Source organism: Pelobates fuscus, chromosome 6 (genome assembly GCF_036172605.1).
Source record: "Pelobates fuscus isolate aPelFus1 chromosome 6, aPelFus1.pri, whole genome shotgun sequence".
NCBI lineage: Eukaryota > Metazoa > Chordata > Amphibia > Anura > Pelobatidae > Pelobates > Pelobates fuscus.
The window spans coordinates 259456553-259484340 of record NC_086322.1 but is presented as its reverse complement, the minus strand read 5'-3'; the positions used below and the strand labels follow the sequence as shown (position 1 = coordinate 259484340).

Sequence of the window (27788 nt, the reverse complement as noted above, 5' to 3'; positions counted from 1 at the left end):
CCACCCCCCTGGCTCATCAAAGAGAACAGTCAATTAAGTGCTCTCCCTGTGTGGCTGCCATTCGTACAGTCGAATGCCGCGTGCAGAAGAAAATGTCGGCCATCTTGTTCACACGAAAGGAGGCATTGCGACTTAGTTGTCAAGTGTCTGGAACTAAAATTGGACACTCGACTTCCCGAACACTGGTGAGACTATACAAATGTCTGCTTCCTTTTCCTGAACAGCCAGGAGAGCATTGTTTGTTAGTTTGGTTCCCACAAACCAGGGGAACAATCGCTGCTATGAGCCAGAGGGTGCCATTCGTGCATTTATTAGTTTTTAAGACTTGTCGAAATAAACCGTCCGCACAACCTAAACTCATAATTGTTTCTGGGCAGAGGCCTCTTGTGCGGTTGGTCAAAATTGGACTTCCATAAAATTCCAAAACCCCTGAACTAATCTTGGTGATTTTTGTTTATGTTGACCACCCAGATCAGGGCTATCAGGGGATATAACATGTATGGGGATTTTATGTGTTTTGGGGTACTTTTCAAGTTTTATGAAAAATGTGTATTTTTTTTGCCTGGATATAATTGAGTTATTACAGTATCTGACTCAATTATCTCACAGGCAGAGAGAAGGGGATTATCTGTTTGTATTGGGAGTGTCACACTTTGTCACTGTGTTATTATTGGTTGTAACCTTTATGTCCCTGTTCCCACAAGGTCCATGTGGGAGTCCCCCTTGCATGGGGACTTGCATAAAAGCCAGTGTGGCACCATTAAAATTGATTCCTGTTACACCCTCCATCAAGTTTTGGCTGATGTTTGGGTACCTGTCTACTTTACTGGGAGCATACACTTGGGAGACTGCCATTCGTATGGAGAAACGTTCGACTCAACATCCGAACTGCGAGCTATAATAACTCAGGCTCAGGCAGTTTCTTTAATCACTGTTCCAGTGTGGAGGATTCAACGGGAAAGTCCTTGTAAGGACTAGAGCTCCCAGGACTGATTGTCGTCCAGTGCCTGGGAGTGTCTAGAGCAAAATCCCCATTCGGCTCCAGGAGAGAGCGGTTCCAGGACTAGAGCTCCCAGGACCAAGTGTCATCCAGTGCTTGAGGTTGTCTAGAGCGAAATCCCCATTCGGCTCCTGGAGAGAGCAGTTCCAGGGCCCCAGTCAAGCCACAGCGACTGTGGGCAGAAGTGCTGCGGTTTGTCCCTTGTTCCAGCTAGGAAGCGGTCATTGGCGGAGGTACCCAGCCAGGGGTACAAGGAGCTCAGTTACATCCGTCATTCTGGGTTTGATGCCAGTATGCTGGTGCCTGAACGCAGTGACGTCAATCTCTCTGTTCCTATACTCTCTAGCCAGCGCCAGCAGTCCTATCCTAGCAACCTAATGCCTGCTCTTATGAGATTCACTTACTTGAAACATTTTTCCTCCTGGGGGCTCTCCACAATTCAAGGTAAAATAGGGCCCTGGAATAAGGTGCCTTGCACTGTAGTCCGAGAAGAAAGTATTTACCAAGTAAGTATTTACCAAGTGAATCATATTTTATTAGTAAGAGTATAGACTGTATTAAATATGTATGAAACCAGGTGCCTCCCCATTTTCACCATCTTGAATAATAAGGAATATAATATGTTCTTTCAGAATGTGAAGATCAGATACCTAGAATTTCTTCTGTCAAATGAGTCAATCAGAATTGATAGTGTGGAAAAAGCACTCACACATAAAGGGGAGAAAAAGAGTGGATAAAGAAATATGCAGAGGACAATATAGTAAACTGGGTGGAAATTATAGTCAGCAGTAATGAAAGTAAAAGGCATAAGAAAGAGGTTGGATATTATCAAGGAAAAGGCGTCTATAAGTGAAGAAAATAGGCATTCCATGTGTATCGTGTTTTATTTTTTTTATACAGATTCAGAGAAGCCTGGCGTTTGCCCCCCTGAACGATTTGTAATTCGTAAAGGTGATAAAGCAAAGTGGTGTGATTCGGACAAAGACTGCCTTGAGGACAAGAAATGCTGCCCACAGAGTGAGGGGATGGTGTGCAAGACCCCTGCCCAAGGTAAGCTGCATTACCGCATTATTCTTTAATGTTTCCTAAAATTGTTTACTGATCCTTCCACGAAACTATCTGCTATAATTATTATGCGTGTATCATAATCCCTGCTGCAGGAAATTGTTTTGTTAAAATTTTTAATAGATTTAAGCACTGCGCACTTATCCTATATTTTGAAGTCCTCAAGTGCAAGTCCTCTTTGCTTCTTTATTTTTTACTTAAATAAAAATATAGTTTGCCAGCTAATTATATACATGAATTTAAATTTTATTTTATGTAAATTAGACATGTACACAGGGATAACATTTAGTTTGTTTTTAGTTTGATTTCAGTAATTTTCGTTTCAGCGAAATTCATTATCAATTTGGAGCAACCCCTATATTAATCTGAAATTATCAGAAATTCTGACATCTGTTATTCCCTATAAGGTACCCTGATGTAGGAATCCCACACCAAATAGGATTCCCACATCAGTGAGGCAAATTAGTGGAGCTATCTACTAAACAGCTTAAAGAGGAAAAATAGGAAAAGCTCTTTTTCATAAAGTTGCTCTTTCGTTTGGTTAGTAGACTAGATAAGTCTAAATTTGGTACCCTTAATTATGGCAATCCATTCTAAGGATATCAGATTAGAGAGATATCTACTAAATGGCTTAAAGAAAAAAATTCAGAAAAAAAAGTCCCTAATTTTCGTTTTCCTAATTTTGCTGTTTCAGTTGCTTAATAGATAGGTCCCTAATTTGTTATCCTTACGAAAATGAATTGGATCGATTCAATCCCAAAAGTTTATTTTATTGTAATTTTACATACTGCTGTATTTGGAATTCAACGTATAAAGCGGCACTTTCATAGCCGCATCTGTTTTTTTTTTTAACCACCCTAACGACTCTACTACATTTTATTGTCCCTCCAGTAATATCCAAATGCCTCTAGATCCCCCCCACTTTCCACTTTATTTCTTGTTCGGATCTAGGTCCTAGGCGCTGCCATCTTAGTTTGGGCCGATGAATATCTGCCCACACGAGATACGGCTGTAAAATTCTCACGCATGCCCAGTTGCAGACTTGGGCATTTGTGTAATGGATCACCTGGCACCCCGACTGGGTACCTCCGTTACTCAATGCTCCTAGCGCTTCCAGAGGGCTCCAAGCGCTCCGCCAGACACCACAACCACCGCAGACCACACAAACCGCCTTGGTTGGGGTCTCGTCGTCTCTTACCCACCCTGGACCTACGGCAAGGCTCCAGGCTCCAGTGTGTGAACCTCTCCTCTAAGAGAGTGAAACAGGAACAAGCTCTTAAAAGAGCTTAGAAGTGATTATCCAAGGGTGAATGCAGAGCATAGCAATCCCTTGTAGTGATATAGCAATTCCCCCAATAAGAGACAGGACTCCAGATTGGGGGTGAAGAAGAACTCTGTTTTACTTGGCACCAAAGGGCCTTCTTTTATGCAGGTTTAACACATACAGGACCGCCCACAGGGTTTTACAGAACAACCAATAAACACGTAGTATACAGTACAAACACTCCCATCAATTACACACAAACCCTCCCCTCTGCCTGTGATATAATTACTGAACACAATGGGTTAAAGTAAATATCACAGGCAGGAAAAATATACTTTTTGCACATATACTATAACTTTAAAACCACACATCCAATCTTCATAAGATGTAAATTGCCTGCACACTTCCACTTCTGGGTGGTCCGCCTGTGTGGTACTTGGTTCAGTAAGCCCCATTTACTGAACCACGTGTAAAGAAGCCATAAACAAAGTACTTTAACCAAGTCTGGGGACACTGGGAACACAGGCTTAAAGGGGCAGTGTCCCACACACGTCTGGGGACACAGTCTTAAAGGAGCATTGTCCCAATTTTCCCATGTCCCAAAAATGTGCTTAAAGGGCCAGCACCAGTCCAGTGAAAGTCCATAAGCCCCCATAATGTTTTTAAAGGGCCACACACCCCCGGGCCATAGCCACAGGGCAGGAGGCTGGCAAACAGGCCCCTCCAAAAACCAGTGGCGAGGTCACTTTCGCCACAATTTGCTCTTCTGAAATGCGGGCGGGAATTTTAACCATTTGTTCATTAGTCAGACGGACTTTGAGACCCCTAGTTACTGGGGGGAGGCGACTAGGGGCTTGTGGTCCCCTAGTCACTTAGGGGGTTGGTTTTTTACTATTATCTACACCCGCTGCTAATGGGTGAGGACTAGAGTTAGACAATAGGTTCCTCCCATCACTTAGGACCCCCATCCGCCACTAATAGGTGCAGACATGCAGGGGGACAGTATGTGTCCCCCCATATCACTTAAGGCCCCCACCCGTCGCTAATGGTAGCAAATAAGAGCAGGAGGGACATTTTAACCTGCCTTATTTACTAAAACTGTGGAAATTAGAAGGCTAACTATTAAACAGCTACAAGGATTGGATAGGAATTTCATTCTCTGAATGAAATTCTAAACTGAAAATTATACCCGAATTTAGTCCTAAACTGAATAGGCTTAAGCTCCTCCTTTGGTCAAAGAAAGCATTAGAAAAATACATAAAACATCAGAAAGGAAGAAAAAAAGAACAGATTCTGAGAGAAGAGGAAATGCTTTCCAAATGATTTATTATTTTTGGATAAACATATAGAAATATAAAAAATATATCACATATACAGGATAATTTACTAAAATGAGAATTCCTCTTGAATTCCAAGGGAATTTCAAATTTGAGGCCAGAGTAGCAGAACTGAAAGCTACTTTCACTTTGAATTCACCTTAAATTCTCACTTTAGAGAATAACCCTGTAAATCATTTGGACAGCTAGGTCGAAAACAAATGCACATTATATTTACAATAGAATACCACCTATTGGGTACAGCAGGGACAATGAACTCTCTTCCAGCACAGCAAGAGTGATGGTGCAACATTTTGTTAAATAGCAGGAAAAATTGTGTTATGGGTGGTTCTGGTTGTCTCCTCTCTCTATAGACTGCAATTTAGAGCTATAAAGATATGTTTAAAGATCATTCTTCCAGATAAGTTTACAGAGGGACTATCTAGTTCCGTCACGGTTTTACTTTACCTTTTCACTTCTTTTGCTCAGAAAGAAGGGGACAATGTCCATGGGCAAAACTGATAGATTCACTTTGTGATGACAAATGTAGCTCTGATTCTGAGTGCGCCCCGGACTTCAAATGCTGCAAGTCAGGATGCGGATTCAATTGTGTGCCACCCCTAGGAGGTAAGTAGGTCAAAACAACAGTGCTGTGGAATTTGTTAAATATATATTTATATGTATAAAAAATAAATAAATGAATAGGAAGTAGCCATAAACGTCATGAAAAGGTCTAGTTGAGTCCATATTTAAACTGGACAGGACAATTTTATTTGTGTCTGCTTATAATATGCAGGGAAAATAAAAAAAGTATTTATAGTTAGGACATACATTTTGGACATTCATTTTATCCTGCAACTGGAAGCCTCTGTCTTAGTTTCCCATCAGTCATTGTAATAAGCTATGTCTTTTGCACCGGGCTGACAATACAGGGAACGCATACAGAGCAAATGCGAAATTAGGCAATTTTTCAATATCTTTTATCAATTGCAATGTGTATGCTGACTGTGCCTGGACTGAACTGAATTGCAATGTAATTTTCAATTTTTTTTTATCTAAACTTAAAAGAAAGTCAAACATTAAATGAAAACAGAGAAGGGTGCAAGGAAGCAGCGCCTGTATTAGTGTTCTCAGATCCAAAGCAGTATAAGGAATAAGAGGAGACAACATAATATAGTGTTGTATGTTAAAACTTTCGGTTCAATGTAAAAAAACAAAATGCACTTACAATTTCCTGGAGCCTATATTCAACTCCAGATTTATGCACGTGGACGGAACAATCCCCATCTGTGGATATGTTGGTGATCCTTGTGCTTGTTTGGAGATGTTTTTCACAGTTGTTGTGTTTTTTTCTGGTTGTTGTGTCGCGGTCCTGCAGTCAGATGTCCTCAGTATACAGGAGGGAAAATACAAAATATGGTGCTCTCTGTATGTATGTAGAAGGATAAAAGCAAATAAAAAGACGTATACTCACAAACAGAGAACAAATATAGATATTGCTCAATCCCAATAGGCGTAGGTGGTATGATCCCCACGAAGGATATAGCTGCGTGAGTCCTTTAAGTAAAATCTTCAAAGATAGGTCAGGAAGCTCCAAACAGTGTAAAATAATTAACTGTATTTGGAGACAAATAGTAAAACCAAATGTAGCATAAATAATTCACAAAACACTAATGCGTTTCACCTACAGTAAGGCTTTCTCAAAGTGAGAAACGGTGAAAAACATCTTCAAATAAGCACAAGGATCACCAACATATCAACAGACGGGGATAGTTCCGTCCACTCGCAAGTCTGGAGCTGAATATAGGCTCCAGGAAATTGTAAGTGCATTTAGTTTTTCTACATTTAACCAGACATTTTAACATACTACACTATATTACGTTCTCTCCTCTATTCATTATACTGCTTTAGATCCGAGACCAGCAATACAGGCTCTGCTTCCCTGCACCCTTCCCTGCACATTCACTACACAACCAGAAAGAAGAGACTCTGGTTTTGGGAAGCCCTAGCTGCCATAGAAAACAAGCGCCAAAAATTCCACCTCCTTTCTACTTTAGTACATGAAAACAGGTTAACAAGTGATTTTCAGGTTAACAAGATGGCAGCCTCTACAAAAAACAAACTGGCCTCAACATCTAACATTATTAAAGACCTGAGATGGGGCCTACTAGCTCAAGAACTGCTCAGGAACAAAATTAGTCACATACTGAGGTATAACAAGCCTACAATAGATTAAAAATACATTAAAATGAATAAATGCATTTTATTTCCTAATTCTTTAATTGATATACTTTCTGTTGAATCTGGATTTTTTTCCTAAATTTTGGAGTGAGTAGGCACATTGTGACTGAATTCACATATGCTGTATCTGAGGGAGCAGAAAACAATATTTTGTTTTTGGAGTCTGTTAGAGCAGTACTGTCACACTGAAATACTCATATTGACGGTAATGAAGTTTCAACACAGTCAAAAGATATCCTGAGACAGAGCAGGGACTACTTTGTCTCAGTATTTTTCCTTCACCCGACACTTCTTGTCACTGTGTGAAGCTACTGCCATCAAGAAGTGTCAATCCCCCAAGATTAGCAGGGAAATTAGCTCTATCTATAGAGGATCCTGTGGTCTTGTGTGATCCTCCATAGACCTCTCTGCTGCACTCCCATGCATGTTTAGGAATACAGCAGTGCTGTGGCTCCTTGCACCTGGAGCGCCAGGAGCAGAAGAGGACCGTCCAGAAGTAGATGGCGGCACTCGCATAGGACAGGTTCTGATAAGCAAAACTTAACTTTGCAAGCCCATCCCCCCGGCCACTTGACCCCCCCAGCAGCAACTTTGCCAGCCCTTTTCTGCATATTAGTACAGCTTGTGATATAAACCTAAACCACATCCTCGCCAATCTGTGACAAGTGGGATAGAAAAGAGTCAACTTATCTTATTAAAATAAGCTCAGCTTCCTCTAAGGATATCAAAGAAAGTATCCTTGTAATATCAAGTATGACATAGTTCAGCTTTTGATTGTCATGTCTTTTCTTTCAGTGACCCCGGGATTTTGTCCAGCTGCTAAGCCTAACCTTTCCCCCTGTTTTGTTCCGTGCAAGAAATGTCCAAAAGGACAGAAATGCTGTCCAAGGAATTGCCGAGATGAGTGTGTGCCCACCCTACCTGGTAAGTGAAAACACACTTAGAAGTTTTTTAGGTAATGCCCAAATAGGCATTTAATTGAACAATTCAGTAATCGGGGTAAATTACAGATTCTATTAGAAGCAGTAAATATATTCTACCACTTTATATCACAATTATACTGCATTCCTGACTGTAAACCCTGTCTTTTTGGTGCTAATGTTCTCCACATAAAACAATTGTTTCACATGGAAAATGCAAATATTGTTAGCGTAGTCCCTAAGACTTCCATTTATTTTTACACTAGCACAACCAAATACCATAGATTAATTAATAAATGTGTCAAAAAGATCTCAACATCACCAGGTGAAGTTTGCTCTCCCGTATCCCACACCCAATATACTGTCTATCAATGATGTTCTTTTAACAAATAAACAGATAAGTGGCCAGAGGGTATGTTTTCAAACAGTACAGGAAGTTTCAATGGGTCATCATATTACTTTAGTGAATGGAATTACCATTTCACTGTCAGCATTATATTAGCAGTTCAGATATTTATAAAGATTGCCATTGTAGTTTTAAATACCTGTATTCTAGAAATGTATGATTTAATTGTATTTATTGTATATGGATATTATGCTCAAATGCAGACATCCATTTTACATTCTGATGCCATTTTTAATAAGTTGTACTGCTACTAATGCCTTCAGGGTCCTTGTAAATACCTATGAGCAAGGTATTTTACGATTTTAATGGTGTGTGAGAAAAGATTTTTTTTGCCCTTATACTAACATTTCAGACCCAATAAAGAAACTTGTCAGTTACTAAATAGGAACAATCTGACATTAGTCCCTCCCTTAAAGGGCCCTCTCGTGCCCTAAACAAGTTAGGGGGCATGGCTTAACTCTCATTAGATTAAGAATAAGATTGTCTCTATACATTGTGCTTGCAGTTTTGCTAGAAAATTTATAGATTAGGATGCAAACCTATTTAAAAATTAGTTTTTCTGCTAGCTGTCAGTCAATGCCAGGCATGCCGAGGTATTGACTGACAAGGGTCAGCTGCAAGACTTTCCACAGGAGGTCCCTATGCTGTTCTTCCATAGTGCAGGCACTGCAGATGCTATCAAAACTCCTGTGACGTCACGATGCCAGCATGCTGGCAATGAAATCAGTGTGCTCACGTCATTTTTAAAAAAAAATTCTTTATTTTAATTCTTTATTTTTGGAGTGCATGAAAATATAACAAGAGGGCTCATCATGCCCCAACAGCATTGACACGTATATAACAAGACATATGTTAACAGTTGGTCAGCATGTGGAAAGATCAGCACAATTTTATATAATAACATAAACAGATTTAGCGTTCCTGTCTATCTGATCAATGCATAACATACTTGTTGGCAGGACGTTTTCTAGACATGCTGGGTGAATGATTGCGGTCTAATAGAGAGTGAGTGCTTACTACGGAAGAGGTAGGTTAGTTAGTGTGAGCTGCCTCTCTCCGTGTAATCCCTATCGAGAATTACTAAAATAATACAAATAGTAAAATAATAGAGAATTAAAAAGGCTTACATCTGTGCAAGTTAGAGGCACAAAATGCTATGATGCTTGGTGAGTTAAGCTAGTGTATCTGCAATATGCAAGCTTGTTGTGCCATGTTTTTTATATTCCTTATTTTTGTTGTGCACTTATTAACAGTTGGTTACAATATGCCAAGCCGGCGGTGTCAGGACATATGAGGTATCAACAAACAATATACCACGTGACAGTTGAGGGTTCTGCACAGTTTTTTAAGAGTTTTGAAGTAACATGCGTTGTGTATGTAACGTTATTATCTAAACGCTGCTCTCTAAGTTCTGTGTCTAACTGAGAACTAAATTAGTTGAAGTTGTATGATGATATGGCTAGTTTGAGCCGAGTCTTGTGGTGCTGTGCCTAATAGACTATGGGTTCAATGCAGGTGATAGTTGTAGTCTACTAGCTTTTAAGTTATTACGGTTTCTGTGTAATACAGGGTCTCCCCCGTGGAAACGCTCCTGTATCGCGCGCCCACCTAGTGGCCTGTGGAGTAGGTTGGCTCCCGTAAGGCTGTTCCTCGTCTGTGGAGTCATGAGGGTGGGAATACGCTGGGTGAGACGGTCTACTTTGTTATCTCATTTGTGGGGAAGGTTAGTCAGAGGTGAGTAGGTAAGTATGTGTGCGATATGCCCCTTGTGCTGTTGCTCTTACGTGAGCTGGTTATCTGCTCTACTGCACTGCTGAGTCTATCGGCCTGTGAAATGCGCCCGGTAGTAGTGGCGTGTTGAGTGCAGTGAGAAGTATCCCATATGTTCTAGAGTGGGTGTATATAAAGAAGATGAGGATAGCCACCTATCGTTATAAGAAGAAAAAATACTGGCATCTGTTGCCTATTCGTAGACGGTGTGGGTGTAGTGCTGTCTTTCCTGTCATCTTGCGGTTAGTATGAGTATTGTGTGTGACTCTACACATAAGTGTTGCGCTGCTACAAAATGGTATGTTACAAAAAATAAAAGAGAAACAAAGGATAAAAAACAAGGTAGTATAAAAGTAAACTTATACTAGAGAAGTGTGAAATACTCTCTCTTCTCCGGTTAGAGTGTCCGTTGTTCAGATTTTAGCCAAGACATAAGACTCCGGCGTGGATGTTTGCGGGACGAACTCAGAGGCTCCTGCCGGATTCCACTGGTGTCTCAGTCTAAAGTAGCATCCCGAACCTGGTGGTTCTGTGGGTCAGCTGGGAGTCCCATTTTCTGTAGGATCGAGTCGCATTCGTCTGGTGCTTTGGCAGGTCGAGGCACTCTGAACATGCCGGTGATAATCGCTGATTTGGCCCCCTTCGGTGTCAGCAGGGCCGTCATAAGACACCTAATAAAGTGTGGCACCTCAACCTCCGCCACTGTTTCCGAGACACCCCTTATCTTTATGTTGTTTCTCCTCTTGGCATCTTCGTGGGCAGCGAGGCGGTGCTCAAAGGAGCAGTTCTGCTGTTGGAGTTATTTCACTGCGTGCTGCAGTGAGGTGAAGTGCTGAGTTCCCATGTGGGAGGTGTGTTCCAGCTTGCTGATTCTGCCCGTTAGGCCTTGCAGGTCTCCTCGCAATGCTTTCACGTCAGCTGCTATTTTCTCGTGATGTTCTGCGAGGAGGTCCCTCAGGACAGCTGCGGTTACTGGAGCGGAGTCTGGGTTTATTTGTGGGGTTGCCGGCTGGTTCGACACGTGCAGGGTCGGAGCAGGTAACATGCTCAGCTCTGTGTCCTCGGATAGGTCGTCTGAGAAATCTGAACCGCCATCCGCGAGGGACGCCATCTTGGGCCCGTGTGCGCCCTGGGCCTGCCGCCATAGATCCCCTATTGTTAGTCCTTCCCTGGGTTTAATTGCTTTTGGTTTTTTTTGTTTTGCACCCCATTGGGTCTACAGGGGCCAGTGGCTTTCTCAGATACCGTTTAGGTTTGCTGTGTATTTCGACCTGAAGGGCTGCAAGGCTCCCACTGACGAGATTTGCCCTGTTTGGGTATACATAAGCAGGGCAAATCAAAAAAGGCTGCAGGGGGAGCACAAGTCTAGCAGAGGACGGCCAGGAGGTGGTTGTTACACGAAGAATAACACCCACGAAGCAGCACTGAAGTGGATGAAGAGCATAAAGTAAATAATTTTACATTAAATGTACCATATATCTTTATGAAATACAAGTTAGGGGGCCTGGATACTTCTATCTACTACCATTGGATTTCTGTGGGAACTTGGCCCCCCCTGTTTGGAGCACATTGGTGTAAGTACCCCGTCTGTTAAGTGTGTGCATCATAATCTTCAGCTGTGATTTTGTCACGGTAATATACCCCAACACGCAAGAATAGTCCAGATAGTCTGGCAAGAAAACAAGAACGTCTTACGGGACCTTAGAATGGCCGGACTTAGACGAGTACAAGAAAAGACAGAGTCCAGAACAAGCCGAGGTCAAGGGAACCGAGAGACAGCGTAAAGTAGAACAAGCCAGGGACTGGTACACAGGAGAGCAAACCGGCGGAGATACAAGCAAGGATAAAGAGAAAGCGGAGTCAGGAACAAAGCCAAGGTCAAGCACCAAAAAACCAACTGAACGATACAAGCACTAAAGGGAACTGAACAGAAACCACGATAGGGCAAGGTACTAAGGAAACAGGTGAGTATAAATACCCTAGAGTTCACTTTGATTGGCCCCTGTCATATCCACGCCCCCAAAACGTGAGTGTATGGGGAATGTGGCATGACAGGGGCCAATGGGAGACTGTTTTAAATTTCGTCTCCCACTGTCCCTTTAAGAGCGCGCCCGAGACACGCGGCGCGCTCTTAGTGTCAGGCGGGACACGTGACCGCTTCTCGTGGTCACTGCCCGCCTTCCTGATCTCGTCGTCGGATGAGCCGCACGCGGCTTGTGCCGGAGCAGGACCGCACGCGGCGAGAAGAGAGGACCGCGGCCGGCCCCTGGAGAGGGTAAGTACCGCTACAGTACCCCCCCTAAAGACACGCCCACCGGGCGGGGAGGACCAGGCCTGGCAGGAAAGGAATGGAAAGAATGCACAAGGCGAGGAGCGTGAACAGCGTCAGCGGAAATCCTACTGCGTTCCTCAGGCCCAGTAGATTCCTAGGAAGATCCAATGCATACGAAACAGGATTAACCACATGTAAGATACGAAAAGGACCAATAAAACGAGGAGCCAACTTCATAGAAGGCACACAAAGGCGAATATTGCAAGTGGAAAGCCGAACCCGGTCCCCCACGGCATAGGATGGAGCCGCCCTGCGATGCTTGTCTGCCTGAACCTTCTGGTGAGCAGCGGAATCCACCAAAGAACACTGAACCTGCTCCCAAGTAGTACGTAAACCAGCCAAATGTTCATCCAGAGCTGGCAGGCCCTGTAAGGAGAATGCAGCTGGAAGAACCACGGGATGCCGGCCATAAATAACGTAAAAAGGGCTCTTACCGGAGGATTCATGAGCAGCGTTATTACGAGCAAACTCAGCTCAAGGAAGAAGGTCAGCCCAATTGTTCTGATGGTGGGATACGAAACAACGAAGATACTGCTCTAGTGATTGGTTGGCACGTTCAGCAGCTCCATAAGACTGGGGGTGGTAAGCGGAAGAAAATGAGAGAGAAATACCCATCTCTGAACAAAATGCTTTCCAGAATCTGGAAATAAACTGGCTACCCCTATCGGACACGATCAAAGTGGGAATACCATGCAACCGAAACACCTCCCTGGCGAAGACAGAGGCAAGTTCCTTGGATGAGGGCAACTTGACAAGAGACACAAAATGAGCCATCTTAGAAAAACGATCCACTATCATCAGGATGACAGTTTTACCATTCAAAGGCGGCAATTCAACAATAAAATCCATGGATAGATTGGACCAAGGCCTCTCGGGTATGGGCAACGGATGCAACAACCCACAAGGAACTCTGTGGGAGGACTTCATACTGGCACAAGTAGTACAAGCATGTACGTAATCGGTGACGTCCTTGCGTAAGGAAGCCCACTAGAAATATCTAGAAACTGCTGGTAATGTTTTAGAAATTCCAGGGTGTCCAGCAGTTTTTGTGTCATGATACAATGACATGATGTCCCGTCTCTCGGGGACATCAACGAACAGTTTATCAGGAGGCCTCTCTCCAGGTGCCATGTTTTGTTTAGCCTGTATAGCTTGTAAGAGGGAAGAAGAAATAGATAGAACAGTAGTAGCTATTATTCTTTTGGGTGGAATGACAGGGGTAACATCAATTTCTAGATTGTCAGCAGTTTCGAATTGTCTAGACAGAGCATCTGCTTTAGTGTTACGATTACCTGGTCTGTATGTGATTATGTAATTGAAACGAGATAAATACAGAGACCACCTGGCCTGCCTAGAAGACAATCTTTTTGCTTCACTAAGGTAGGAAAGGTTTTTGTGATCCGTAAAAATGAGGATGGGATCCTTAGTACCTTCTAGTAGATGTCTCCATTCCTTGAGAGCCAAAATGATCGCAAGGAGTTCGCGATTGCCTACATCATAATTTTTTTAAGCTTTGGACATCTGTCTCGAAAACAAGCCACAAGGGTGCAATGGCTTTTCAGGTGAATCACTTTGAGACAAGACAGCACCTACCCCTATATCAGAAGCATCAACTTCAAGAATAAAGGGTAAGGAAGGGACAGGATGCGGTAAAATAGGGGCAGAAGCGAATGAAGCTTTCAGGAATTCAAAGGCCTCAAGCGCTTCTGGTTTCCAGACATGAGTATTACCATCATTTTTGGTCATTCTGGTTATAGGTGCTACAATGGCAGAAAACGCTTTAATAAAGCGCCTATAATAATTTGAAAAACCCAGAAAACGCTGAATGGCTTTCAAACCCTGAGGTAGAGGCCATTCCATGATGGCAGAAAGTTTCTTGGGATCCATACCCTTTGCAGAGATTCTATAACCCAAGAATTGGACTTCTGATTGATCAAATGAACATTTTTCGAGTTTACAATATAGACCGTTAACAAGAAGAGTCCTCAACACTAATTTAACATGCATGTGATGAGTCTGTAAATCAGTTGAATAAATTAATATGTCGTCCAAGTATACTATTACGAATGTGTGTATGTACTGACGTAGGACATCATTAATAAATTCTTGAAAAACTGCTGGGGCGTTACAAAGACCAAAGGGCATCACAGTATATTTGTAATGACCACTCCTGGTATTGAATGCGGTCTTCCATTCGTGATCCTTTTTGATACGTATGAGATTGTAAGCACCCCTAAGGTCCAATTTAGTAAAAACCGTGGCATGTTTAAGCCTATCAAATAGTTCCGTGATCAAAGGTATGGGGTACGCATTTTTTACGGTGATTTTATTAAGGCCCCTATAGTCAATACAAGGCCTTAATTCGCCATCTTTCTTAGATACAAAGAAGAACCCAGCCCCTGCCGAGGAAGAGGATCTTCTTATAAATCCCTTTTGTAAGGATTCTTTAATATATTCCTCCATAACAAGATTCTCTTGAGGAGACAAAGGATATATTCTCCCTTTGGGAGGCATAGCACCAGGTAGTAAATTAATAGCACAGTCGTAAGGTCTGTGAGGTGGCAACTTTTCAGCCTCCCTTTTATCAAAAACAGATTTAAGAGACAAGTACTGAGGGAGTATAACAGTAGACACAGGAGGAATATTAGTAGAATTCAAAGGGGTGATTTTGACAATACAAGATTCTTGGCAAGCATCACTGCAAGATACTATTTGTCCTGACTGCCAGTCAATAGTGGGATTATGAGTACGCAACCAAGGATACCCTAACACGAGGTGCGAGGAAGGAGAAGTAATGATCTGAAACCGAATGGTTTCAGAGTGTAACACCCCTGTAGACATATGTAATGGTAAAGTTTCATGTGTGATAACTGGAGAGCATAATGGTCTACCATCTATGGCCTCAACGGCCAAGGGTGTCTTCTTCTCTCTAGTGGGTATGTTATTTTCCTTAACAAAACCGGAATCTATAAAGTTTTCAGCCGCTCCCGAATCAACCAGGGCTAGTATATTCCTTGCTATGCAGTTTCTACCAAGGTGCAGGGAAACAGGGAGAAGCAATTTATTAAGAGGCAAATGTGAGGACTCTGATGTCACACCCAAGGCCTGTCCTCTATATGGTCTTAGGTGCGATAGTTTTCCGGACGTCCGGGACATTCTTGTCTCATATGGCCCCTTGTACCACAATAAAGGCAAAGTCCCTCTTTTCTCCTATAAAGCTTTTCGGCGTACGTACGTTTAGCAACCCCTAACTGCATGGGTTCCTCCTCTGACCCTTTAGATCCCTCGGGAGTCTCAGCTCTAGGTGAATTAAAGGGAACAAAGCGTCTATTTCTGGACTTGGTATATAGCCTGTCACGAATCCTGTTATCTATATCGATGAGATAGTCAATAAGATCCTCTAAGGGTACAGGAAGGTCCTTAGCTGCTACCTCATCCAACATAGTTTCAGATAGGCCTTCCATGAACGCAGTAGTAAGCCCATTGTTAGTCCAATCTACCTGTGAAGCAAGGGTACGGAACTGAATAGCATAATCGGCTACAGATTTAGATCCTTGCTTAATTCTCATTAACGCCCTGGCGGCATTCTTTGACCTTTTAGTCGTGTCAAATGTTCTACGAAAAGCCGTGAGGAAGCTATTGAAATCATGTACCATAGGTCCATTAGCCTCCCAAATAGGATTTGCCCACTCAAGTGCTTTATCGGTAAGCTGGTGCATAAGAAAACCCACTTTAGATCTATCAGTGGGAAATGAACGTGGATACATTTCAAAGTGGAATTCCACTTGATTAAGGAATCCCCTACATGCCTTAGCATCCCCTCCATACCTAGGTGGCGGGGTTAGATGTGCTGAAGCATTAGGCATATTAGCTGTGTCTGGAACAGGGTTTACAGGAGGCGCAGGTACAGGTACCGGAGCTGTTCTGGATAAAAGTGTCTGGATGGCTTGAGCCATTTGATCCATACGGTGATCCTGTTCTGCAAATCTAGCCTCATGAGTGGCCATCTGTTGTCCTAAACCTGCGGGGTCCATGGCCCTATCGTAATGTCACGGTAATATACCCCAACACGCAAGAATAGTCCAGATAGTCTAGAGGCAAGAAAACAAGAACGTCTTACCGGACCTTAGAATGGCCGGACTTAGACGAGTACAAGAAAAGACAGAGTCCAGAACAAGCCGAGGTCAAGGGAACCAAGAGACAGCGTAAAGTAGAACAAGCCAGGGACTGGTACACAGGAGAGCAAACCGGCGGAGATACAAGCAAGGATAAAGAGAAAGCGGAGTCAGGAACAAAGCCAAGGTCAAGCACCAAAAAACCAACTGAACGATACATGCACTAAAGGGAACTGAACAGAAACCATGATAGGGCAAGGTACTAAGGAAACAGGTGAGTATAAATACCCTAGAGTTCACTTTGATTGGCCCCTGTCATATCCACGCCCCCAAAACGTGAGTGTATGGGGAATGTGGCATGACAGGGGCCAATGGGAGACTGTTTTAAATTTCTTCTCCCACTGTCCCTTTAAGAGCGCGCCCGAGACACGCGGCACGCTCTTAGTGTCAGGCGGGACACGTGACCGCTTCTCGTGGTCACTGCCCGCCTTCCTGATCTCGTCGTCGGATGAGCCGCGTGCGGCTCGTGCCGGAGCAGGACCGCGCGCGGCGAGAAGAGAGGACCGCACCCGGCCCCTGGAGAGGGTAAGTACCGCTACAGATTTAAGGTAAGTCATTTTTTCTATTACAGTTTCACTTTAAATGAATAAGTGACTAGGCAGTGCCATACTAGCATCCCGTTCCCTTCCCTGAGTGTTTGTAATTATTTTTACTTATTCCCTATGTGACGGCGCTCCTGTATACCGAATACCTCCGTCAAAGTTTCCCTATTGCTAGGGTAGAATCGCAAAAATGATTATAGCGGTTCCCCAAACATTAGCCAAGGCTTGATGAAGGGGTAAAACTGACATGGTTAAATGTCACAAATTACACGTATGTATACCAGCATTCCCAACTGGGGATCATCATCAGAAATATTGCAAATCCAGCCTCAGAGTTTGGGGCATACCTCTATCAAAGTCAGGGTAATAACTGCCAGACACCAGGGCAGGGCTCCTCACAATCCTCAAAACACAGTTGGGGTGATTGGCTTTCACAGGGCGCCTGAACACCTAAGGCCGGCCCTGCTCACAATCTTGTGGCGCCCCCATGCCATCTCTATTTGACCCCCTCTAGACAATTTCAGGCACATTCACAATCTGTCGCCTGCACCCCCTTCAACAAAACCCTGCCTCCCTTCATCAGTACCCTGCCCCCCTTTATCACTAGCCCCCTGCCCCCCTTATCTCTACCCCCCCTTCACCAGCCCTCTGCCCTCCTTTATCATTAGCCCCCGTTCACCAGCCCTCTGCCCCCTTTATCGCTAGCCCCCTGCCCCACTTTATCACCAGCCCCCTACCCCCTTATCACTATCCCCCTGCCCGCTTCAATAAAATGCAATCATTATATAAAAAAAAAAGCAATAAGGACAAACACTTACATTAAAGGCTGCTGCTCCCTGTATCCAGCTGTCAGTTTTTCCCACTCCACTGACTCGCCGACTGAAGAGCACCTGACACCCACTGAGTGGATGCTTCCGACGTCGCACCCCCACGCTCCTCCTCCACGCTCCACCTGCATTCCAATTCGGCCGGTTTGTGAGTGACCGATTGCGAGCTGTGTCAGCCACCTGGCACCCCAAAGACCGGCCCTGGTTACAGTCACACAAAAAGGCATACAGTCAGGCACAGTTACACAGGCAGACGGTCACACACAGAGTACAGTCTCACATACACACGCAGACACTGTTACAGACAGTAACACACAGATTACAGTCTCTCACACATACAGGCAGACAGTCACACACAGAGTACAGTCTCTCACACACACACACATGTGCACACACGCAGACAGTCAGACACTGTTACAGTCACACACAGAGTGCAGTCTCTCACTCACACACACACACACACGCAGACAGTCAGACACTGTTACAGTCACACACAGAGTACAGTCTCTCACTCACACACACACGTGCACACACGCAGACAGGCAGACACTGTTACAGTCATACACAGAGTAGTCTCACACACACACAAGCAGACAGTCACACACAGAGTAGTCTCACACACACACGCACACAGTCTCTCTCTCTCTCTCTCTCACACACACACACACACACACACAGACAGTACAGTCACAATTACCTATTTCCCTTATGGCTGGAAGGGAGGAGTGGAAGCAGGGATTCTTTTCTGTGCAGTACAGCTTCAGTTCCTTTTAGCCCCGCCTTCTCCATGATTAAGAATTTAAAAAGCCACTTCTTGACTGCTGATCCAGAAAAACCCCACCTCCTGTTGCCCTCCGTAAATAATAGCACCACACAATAGTTATGGGTAAGGGCAACGGACACAGCTTTATAAAATTTTGACACAGACCAGCTTTCCATCCAACTGCCAGCTGCTGAGAGACTTCTCCCAACAGGCAGATACCACTTTTTTGTCCATGAGTTCATATCAGCCTGCCTACCGCCATCAGCCCTCGGCAGGCTGCGACTGCCCAAGTTGACTCATCAATTTCCAATGCGCTGGCCAGGAACAACGCCACCGCGATGTCGACCCTGTCCAGTCCCTCCTGTCGGCATCACGTACCCCGCAGCCAACGCCAACTCCACTCCAGACTGAAGTCCCAAATTAAAAATATCAAGCCCAATGCTAGTTAGGTGGACACCATCCCTCCACATCAAATTCCTGTTATCCTCTTCCAGCTCCATGTGGCGAACCACTATTCCCCCGATACTTCGAACAAACCTGGCAACCGGCATGTTAAATTTTCGCCGAGCCCGCTCAATCCCGCGGGCATGCGGCAATGCCCACCAACAGGGGCGCGGAACCATTTTGGACCAAATAAGCGTGAGGTCTCGGAAGAGCGCCATGCATCTGGCCAAATCCTGTTTTATCATGTAGAGGAGATCCACCGTCCTGACCCGACCCAAATCATTGCCTCCCGCGTGAACCACTAACGTAACAGGCCCAGAAACAAACCTCTGTAACTGAACACATTCTGTGAAAAACTGGCCCGAGGAGAGACCACGAACACCTCGCCACCGAACCCTGGCCACTTCAAAGGGAAAGCCTAAGTTCCTCCTGTAGGACCTTTCCTCAGCTCTGCGTGCTGCCCAATAAATATAGGAGTGACCCAGAATCCAGACAAAACGAGGGGAACCTGCGAGAAAGAAAATTACAAAAGATGCGGCCGCATATATAACTTGAAGCGACCCGACTCCCAGCTGCCCAACCGCTTAATCGAGGCCTCCGAGAATCCCAACATGCCTGCCTGAGTAGCGGCCCCAATCCGAAAGGAGTGGGCCGAGTATCCTGAAACGTCCACACCGACCGCCAATAAAACCGCCTTAAGCCTAGCTGAGAACCAATACCGAGTTAACGGGGACCCATCAGCATGTACCAATAAGGAGCCCACCCAGCCCGGACAAACTTCTAAGTACGATTCCAACAATCGCACTGGGCAGAAGGGGCCACTGGCAGCACCAATTTGCACCCAGGCACCTTGACCAGCACGGTCGGTTTTCGACCGACGAAACCGCAGATCCAGGGCCTAGGCCGACAGATGCACGTCCGACAAACAAAATAGGAGATAACGCCTGTAAGTTAGGTGCCACCAGCTCCCCCGCCCTAAATGCCCCCAAATGCCTGCCTGAGTAGTGGCCCCAATCCGAAAAGAGTGGGCCGAGTATCCTGAAACGTCCACACCGACCGCCAATAAAACCGCCTTAAGCCTAGCTGAGAACCAATACCTAGTTAACGGGGACCCATCAGCATGTACCAATAAGGAGCCCACCCAGCCCGGACGAACTTCTAAGTACGATTCCAACAATCGCACTGGGCAGAAGGGGCCACTTGCAGCACCAATTTGCACCCAGGCACCTCGACCAGCACGGTCGGTTTTCGACCGACGAAACCGCAGATCCAGGGCCTAGGCCGACAGATGCACGTCCGACAAACAAAATAGGAGATAACGCCCGTAAGTTAGGTGCCACCAGCTCCCCCGCCCTGAATGCCCCCAAAAAACATAAGGAAAAGGCTACCCGAAAAAGTAACACCTCAAAGTCAGAAGCTCATACGTTCAGGAGGTCCTTCAACAAAAGCTCCAGCAGGTCCGCTGAAATTCGCCTCAGGCGATCCTTACCCTTTCGAAGTCTCCAACCCTTCAATACTCGCTGTATGATGAATTCTTTGGAAAGATCCCTCCAATCCAGAAACCGAAAGCAAAAGGACAAGGCAGACATAGCACGCAACGCCACCGCACTGGACTTACCTTGAGACTCCAAAGAGGCTAGGAGAAGCAGAGTGGCCTCGAACCGGCCCTCCTCCGATAAAAACCCTTTAGTCCTGTCAGCCAAGGACAGCCAGTGAGACCATACCACCCGATAGGCCTGCCATGACCCCCGGGATAGCGAATCCGACAACAATCGTCTCAGGATTCCATAGCCAGGTCCCATTAAGATGGAGGACAGGACCGACCCACAGGTGCCGCCTCTCGAAACCGGTCCCACTGCAACTGAGAGAGTCAGCCACCACATTCAATACCTCAGGAACATGACACGCCTTAACCCATACATTGAAGCGTAAGCTTAACAGAACTAAGCGCCGGAGCAAGGCCAACACCGGAGGGGAGGCAGAAGTAGCCTGCATAATAACGTGAACCACGCTCATGTTGTCAGTATAAAAAACGACAACATGACCTCGCAAATCTCCACCCCAAAGTTCCAAGGACACCACAATCCGAAAGAGCTCCAAAAAGGTGAGGTTGCGCATGATATCCCTACCTTTCCAGCCCACAGGCCATGTCTCCACGCACCACTGACCACGAAAGAAAGCTCCAAATCCTACAGAGCTGGAAGCGTCCGTAAAGAGATCCAACAATGCATTTGGTGCAGCCTCCCGTAGCCAGCATGAATGGCCATTGTAGGCGCCCAGAAAGGAACTCCAGACGCGTAAATACTCCCGCATGCGGTTGTTTACCCTGATGAAATGGTGCGGTTCCTGAATACCAACCGTGGCCAACGACAGTCGACGACAGAATGCACGACCCATGGGCAGAACCCGACACGCAAAGGTCAGGTGACCCAAAAGGACCTGCATCTGTCACAATTGAACCTTCTTAGCTCCTTTGACCCGGTCCACTAATTCCAGAAGAAACGTGAGCTTATCCTCAGGCAACCAAAAAAACATATTAACGGTATCGTTAATGTTAACAACCGAAAAGCAGACTCAATGTCTGACTTGGCTAGCAGGAAACCCGCTCCAGCTGCCCTAACCAGTTCCAAAGCCCTATCAAAGGACGCGTATCGAACTCGACACACCTCCTTTCCGATGTCATCGTTCACAGATCCTCCAGCCAGGTAGGATAGGTGATGGATCAATCGGAAGAAGCCAGGCTCTTTTTGGGGACTAAACCCAGTGGCGACACTGGGAGATTGTGAAAAGGAGGGAAGACAAAGGGGCCGGCCATCCGCCCCAGTTTAATCTCCCTATCCAATTTGTCCTGTAACCTATCCTCCATCCCGCGGACTTATTTCAAGTTTTCCGCCAAAAAAACAGGACTCAGACAAGACAAATGGAATCCAAAAGCCCTTCAAAAACAGAACCGCCGCAGCACGTCTATTAGGATACCGGTCGAGCCAGAAATGGCCAGAAACTGGAGTCCTCATTTCTAGGTACGTCATTCCCACCGACTTCCTTCCCCGTGGCCTGTCTCCCCTTTTTAAAGCAGCGCATAGCGGGGTGTGCTCCTCCACAATGAGAGCATTCATGTCTGAAACGACAGGAACTGCTTTCATTGAACAGCCAGCAGACTCCTCTCTTGTGGCCTGCCGGCGCATCACTGTACACGCCGGCAGGCCCGGGAAAGAGAGATGGTGATGGCCTACACGGCGTCATCAGAAGTAGCCATAGGCTGCCATAGGCTACCATCCTGCATGCTGAAATCCATATCCGGGCATGCTGCCATTTTTTGACTAAATTGTTGGTCGTAGCGTGACCAAACATTGACCCCCATAAATCTTATAAGCCCCCCAGATTATATCCAGATACCCAAATAGAGAGCTAGCCTTCTCTGAAAAACGACGGACCCGAATACTGGAATAAATATTAAACCCCTGAAGCCAGTTACCGAACGTGCGAGGAATCTGCTTAGACTTGTCCGCCTCCAGCAGATCCCCCCTACGGGGCCTGTCAACAGATTCCCTGTCAGAGGAAACCAATGACAAGAAGTCAACGTACTCACCATTACATATCCTGTCCTGCGTCTCCACGGGGATATGGACTCCCAGGGGGGATATGATACACAAAGGAAGACACGGTCTAAAACCCCCTTGAGCCCCCCTAGCTACCTGCGCACTATTGCTCTGCGCCTGCGACCCCCCAGACAACTTTTCTAATACTGTGCGCAATAAACTCAAAACCTCGCTAGAGCTACCCTGATCCCCAGGCAACTCACCCCAGACGCTCGCGCAAGTCAACTCACCCCTGGAGAGTGGTACAGGCGGCTCCTGCACTGTGGGTATGACAGCTTCATCCTCTTCCTCTGTCCAAGAGTCTGAATCTGACTCTCCCCGAGCAGCACTGATTCCCCTTGAGTTGAGGATCTTCTATCATCTCTCCCTGGGTGTCTGGTACTCCTTCCTGTTTCAGGCAGAGTTGCAGGACTTCTGACATCTCTTCCATGATGTCTGCCGCTCCTGCCGGCTTCCGGCAGAGTTGCTGGGCTCCTGAGGACGGGTCCGGGGTCTCCGACCCGCCGGAGAAGAAGGGGAGGCGGGGCCTGTGACGTGGCAGCATCCGGCTGTGCCCGCGTCACGTTCGCGCCCCCCCGGTGATGCGTCCGACGTCATTCTTCTGCGTCCATGCGTCTGACCCGATGAGGTCACTTACGCTCTTACGGCGGACTCCGGGAACGAACCTCCATTCCGGCACCATCTTGGGCCCTTGCCCCCGAAACCATGGCAGAGCGCCCGCAACGAGAATGCACCTGGGGGCCTCCTCTGAGTCATCCGCACCAGAACTCCTCGCAGCAACATGGAGGAAGTCCAGGTTTGCCTAAGTTCCCCTCCGGGGAGGAGAGAGTTTTTTAGCAGTAAAAAGAAGGTCCTTTTACATTCCGTGGTCGAGGTGAGGAGAGAGTGGGGCAACAGTTTCCAGTCCGGGTTCGATACACAAAAGGGTTTGAAGATACTTGCTAGCCGGTTTTGATATTCGCAGTAAGGCTTTTCAATAATCCAGCGTTGTGAATCTGGCGCGGTCTCCCCACGCTACATAGGGAAGAGAAGGGGGTGTGGCCAAGCTCCGTCTACCCGGAAGTGTCAGGGTAGCGGTAATGCCGGCAGTTAAGACATGACACCCTCCAATCTCCATGCCTGGTACCGGTTCTTCTTACAGGACTGGGGGATAAACGCGTCGGAGGCCTTGTCCTCCGGGCCCTCCGACCGTCTGCAGGGGGCTGTTCAGCCGTCCTCTCCATCACAGCAACACCAGAACTTCCAGCAACGCCGGCCATAACAGCATCAAGGGCGCCTGAGCCATGAGACTCCAGGTAAGCCCGCAGCATGCCAACCAGTGCCTCCTGGGACACCGTTGCTGTAGTAGATGCCATAATAAAATATAGAACTACTGATAACCTAACACTAGATCTAAATTACTAGGCCCTACACTCTGTAAAATAAATTAGTACGTTCTCACTCCTCACTTTACTGAGAAACTGATATGGCCCCTCCTCTGCACTGCTTTATATTTAATATTGCAACAAAGTATCCAATATAGCCGCCACCCCCTTACTGCTGGCCTGCAGTCATACCCTCCCTTCCTTTTCAGTCCAGGGAGATACTGTGCAGGGATTTATTGTATGACCTAGTGTACCTATGTAAGTATTATGGTTGCCGGAGTCACTTAGTTTAACAGCAGCCGCACACTCTGACGTATACAAAATTTAAGTATTTTTGTATTCATTATTATTTCAATGCATTGATTTTGCATTTGTTTTAATGCATAATGCACATAATGCATTAAAAAAAGAACAAGGACATTTCTCAGAAAAATATGTCCTCGAACAAGATACCAAATTTCCTATCAGTAAATGACTCTGCTTTAGATTATCTCAAGTATTAAAATACTCATGTTAAAAAGCCATTTAAACACCTTTACAAATTCAGATTTAATGGCAATGGGGCCCTCACATCAATCCACCATATGCTACAGTCTGTGCAATGTTTCAGGTAAAATATCAGCTTCTCTTGGAGAAATATTTGGGGTATGAAATCACTGAAAGGAGCACTATAAGGTCAGGAAAACAAACCTGTATTCATGACACTATAGAGTTAAAACCACCATCTAGCCACCCTGGTCTTCTCATGCCTCCCTAAAAATAGTAAAATCTTACTTGTGTTCAAGTCTGGAGCTGCTGCTTCCGTCTCTGTTTTCTTTTGACCTGCCCACTGCCTGCTGACATCAGCAGAAGTGGTGGCCTGATCCAATCACAATGCTTACCCATAGGATTGGCTGAGACTGACAAAGAGGCAAATCAGGGGTAGAGCCAGCACAATTCAAACACAGCCCTGGCCAATCAGCATCTCCTCATAGAGCTGAATTAAATCAATGAATCTCTATGAGGAAAGTTTAGTGTCTGCATGCAGAGGGAGGAGATACTGAATGTTTGGATGCATTTTAGGCAGCCATGACCATCACTAGGCTGTAATGTAAACACTGCATTTTCTCTGAAAAGACATTGTTTACAGCAAAAAGCCTGAAGGTAATGATTCTACTCATCAGAACAAATTCAATAAGCTGTAGTTGTTCTGGTGACTATTGTGTCCCTTGAAGAGGTATACGAAAAACTATTTGTCACATCACGACTTGTACAACTATCAGGGAAATTGGATTTGAACGTGCCTCAAGGTGTTACTGTGACCCTGTCAAGTTAAACCACATATACCCAGAGCTTTCTATAACCAGAGCTATTTTTTATGCATGCTCTGTCCCTGGGGTCATGCCTCTTTGAATCATAAAACTGGACAAGATACACTGTTTTAAGTGTTTTATTTGTTAGTCGATTTTTGCTATCTCTTTACTACGTTTATATCTTTATGATTTCAGTGTTTCTGTGGATTACCTGTAAAAATATACTTATTGCTGAGTTTGAGTCCTCGTGAGCTTTACTGTGTATGCTCCAACCTTCTACCCACTAATAAAATAAATAATAATAATAACAAAAAGTGTTAACTCCACACTGCGGTGTTTCTTATAGGGGTAAACACTCGAGTGTTATATAATTAAAAAAAAATAATGCTATTATCTGTTTATCCTTCTATCCAGAAAAACCTGGCTCCTGTCCTCATGATGATATAGTGTGTATACAAGGAAGCCACCGAATGTGTACCAGTGATGACACATGTCCACATGATCAAAAATGTTGCTCATACCGTTGTGGAAGAGCATGTATATCACCTGTATCAGGTATGTTACTCAATATTTGTATTGTCTGCAAGATATTTTTTCATGGCAAGTCAGATATTTAGCAGATTAACAATCCTAAAATGGCTGTCATGTTTCTGACTTTACCATAATTAAAGGTGAACTCTTAGCAGCCTAACCAATAAGGCACTCTGTAGTGGTTATGATGCCTCTAGTCGCCTGGTGACATTTTTCAGCTGGAGATCAATTCATTTAACTCTTATACCATCAAAACTGTATATACATGGTTTTTTTTATATTTAAAAAATTAGTCAATAAAAAGTCTATTATCTACATTTATCATCCAGGAATGATTACCAGCTAGAACAGATACTAATTTCTCTGCCAGGAGCCCATTACAATTTAATGTTTGCAAAAGTCTTGAAAATGACAGCATCCCCACTCCTTCCAAACAGTAGTTTTAAAGTTCATACCATTCCTTCAGCCAGTGAAGGGAGGAGAGAATAGTATTTCTCACATACCTCTTATGCCTCTTAGAGATTGCTACAAAACCATTTAAATAACTTTATTAATATCCGGGTCCTTACAAATACCTACAAACAAGATATTTGACGATATTATTAAAGGGACACTGACTAGTACAGTGAAGTCGTCATGTTCACGCATACGCATTCCAGTCCACTCTCCATAGCTGCTAGGTTACATCGATGTCGTGCAAATCGTCCTCATTAAATTAACAATGGCTGGACTTTTTCCGGGCAAACCTCATATATTAAGGGCTTTCCTGGTGTTCACATACTGTACCCTTCCCGAGAAGGGTACTAATGGGGTAATAATGCAGAATTAAAGGAACGCTATAGTTTTAGGAATATAGACCTGTATTCCTAACGCTATAATGTGCCCTGTCCCTAACTTATTAGGTCCCCTCCACCTCCACTTTTAACACTCACCTATCTCCAGCATTGAGGTCTCTCGGCACTGGCTAGATCTCCTCCTATCGTACTGTCACATAGATAGGGGAACCTTATGTGCATGCCCTCGCCGTGCGTGCATTACAGCTTCCCCACAAGAAAGCATTGAATGAAGGGCTTGCAAAGGCAGCAGGCAAGATCTGCAGCTTTAACAAGCTGGTTTTATATATATACCTGCAATAAAAAATGCATGCATGTTTTCATTGGAGGTATGTATACTAAACAGTGATATTTTGGGTATTTAAGCAGTGGAGTATCCCTTTCATTACTTGTATTAAAATTTATCAATATCAGCTAATCTGTTAGTACTTGTCTTAACGATGTGAGTATTTTAATTCCTAAATTGTAGATACTTAAGCAGTGAGACTGAGGATATGATCTATACACCAGAACTGCTTCATTATTAACGCCTCCGTGACCGCGGACGTACCAGGTACGTCTGACAAAAAATGGTTGTTAAAGACCTCGGACGTACCTGGAATAGGCGTCCATAGTGCTGCCTGCAGGGGGACTGTCTGAATTGACAGGCAGTGCCCTTGCTGGTGAAAAAAATTAAATAAAAAATATTCTGCATCTGTAAAATAAAATAAAAAATTGTTAATAAATCAAAATATAATTATATATGTATATATATATCTTATATATAACGTCATACTAGGTATATTTTTTATTAATATATACAAAGATTAATATAAAAATACACAGAGTAAAATTGCACACGTGTATATATATATATAATATATATAACTAAATATATATTTTATATATATATTATTATTATAAAAAATAAATAATAATTAATTAAAAATAAATAAAAAAAGTAAACATAATTGTAAAATTTGTTTAAAAAAAATTAAATATACAGTATCTCCCAAAAGTGACTACACCCCTCACATTTTTGTAAATATTTTATTATATCTTTTCATGTGACAACACTGAAGAAATGACACTCTGCTACAATGTAAAGTAGTAAGTGTACAGCCT

The 27788-nt window shown here is 44.6% G+C and overlaps 1 protein-coding gene across 1 annotated transcript in view; it reads left to right on the top strand.

Annotated features, from left to right (window-relative positions):
* The window catches only part of LOC134566150 (balbiani ring protein 3-like), a 438349-nt gene extending 412338 nt beyond the window's left edge, over positions 1-26011 (top strand). Inside the window, exons 18-22 of the mRNA XM_063425856.1 lie at positions 1901-2050; positions 5135-5272; positions 7682-7810; positions 25735-25875; positions 25992-26011. Of these exons, the coding sequence (XP_063281926.1) occupies positions 1901-2050; positions 5135-5272; positions 7682-7810; positions 25735-25875; positions 25992-26011 (578 nt within the window). The remainder of the gene's footprint in view (positions 1-1900; positions 2051-5134; positions 5273-7681; positions 7811-25734; positions 25876-25991) is intronic.
* Positions 26012-27788: the final 1777 nt, after the last annotated feature.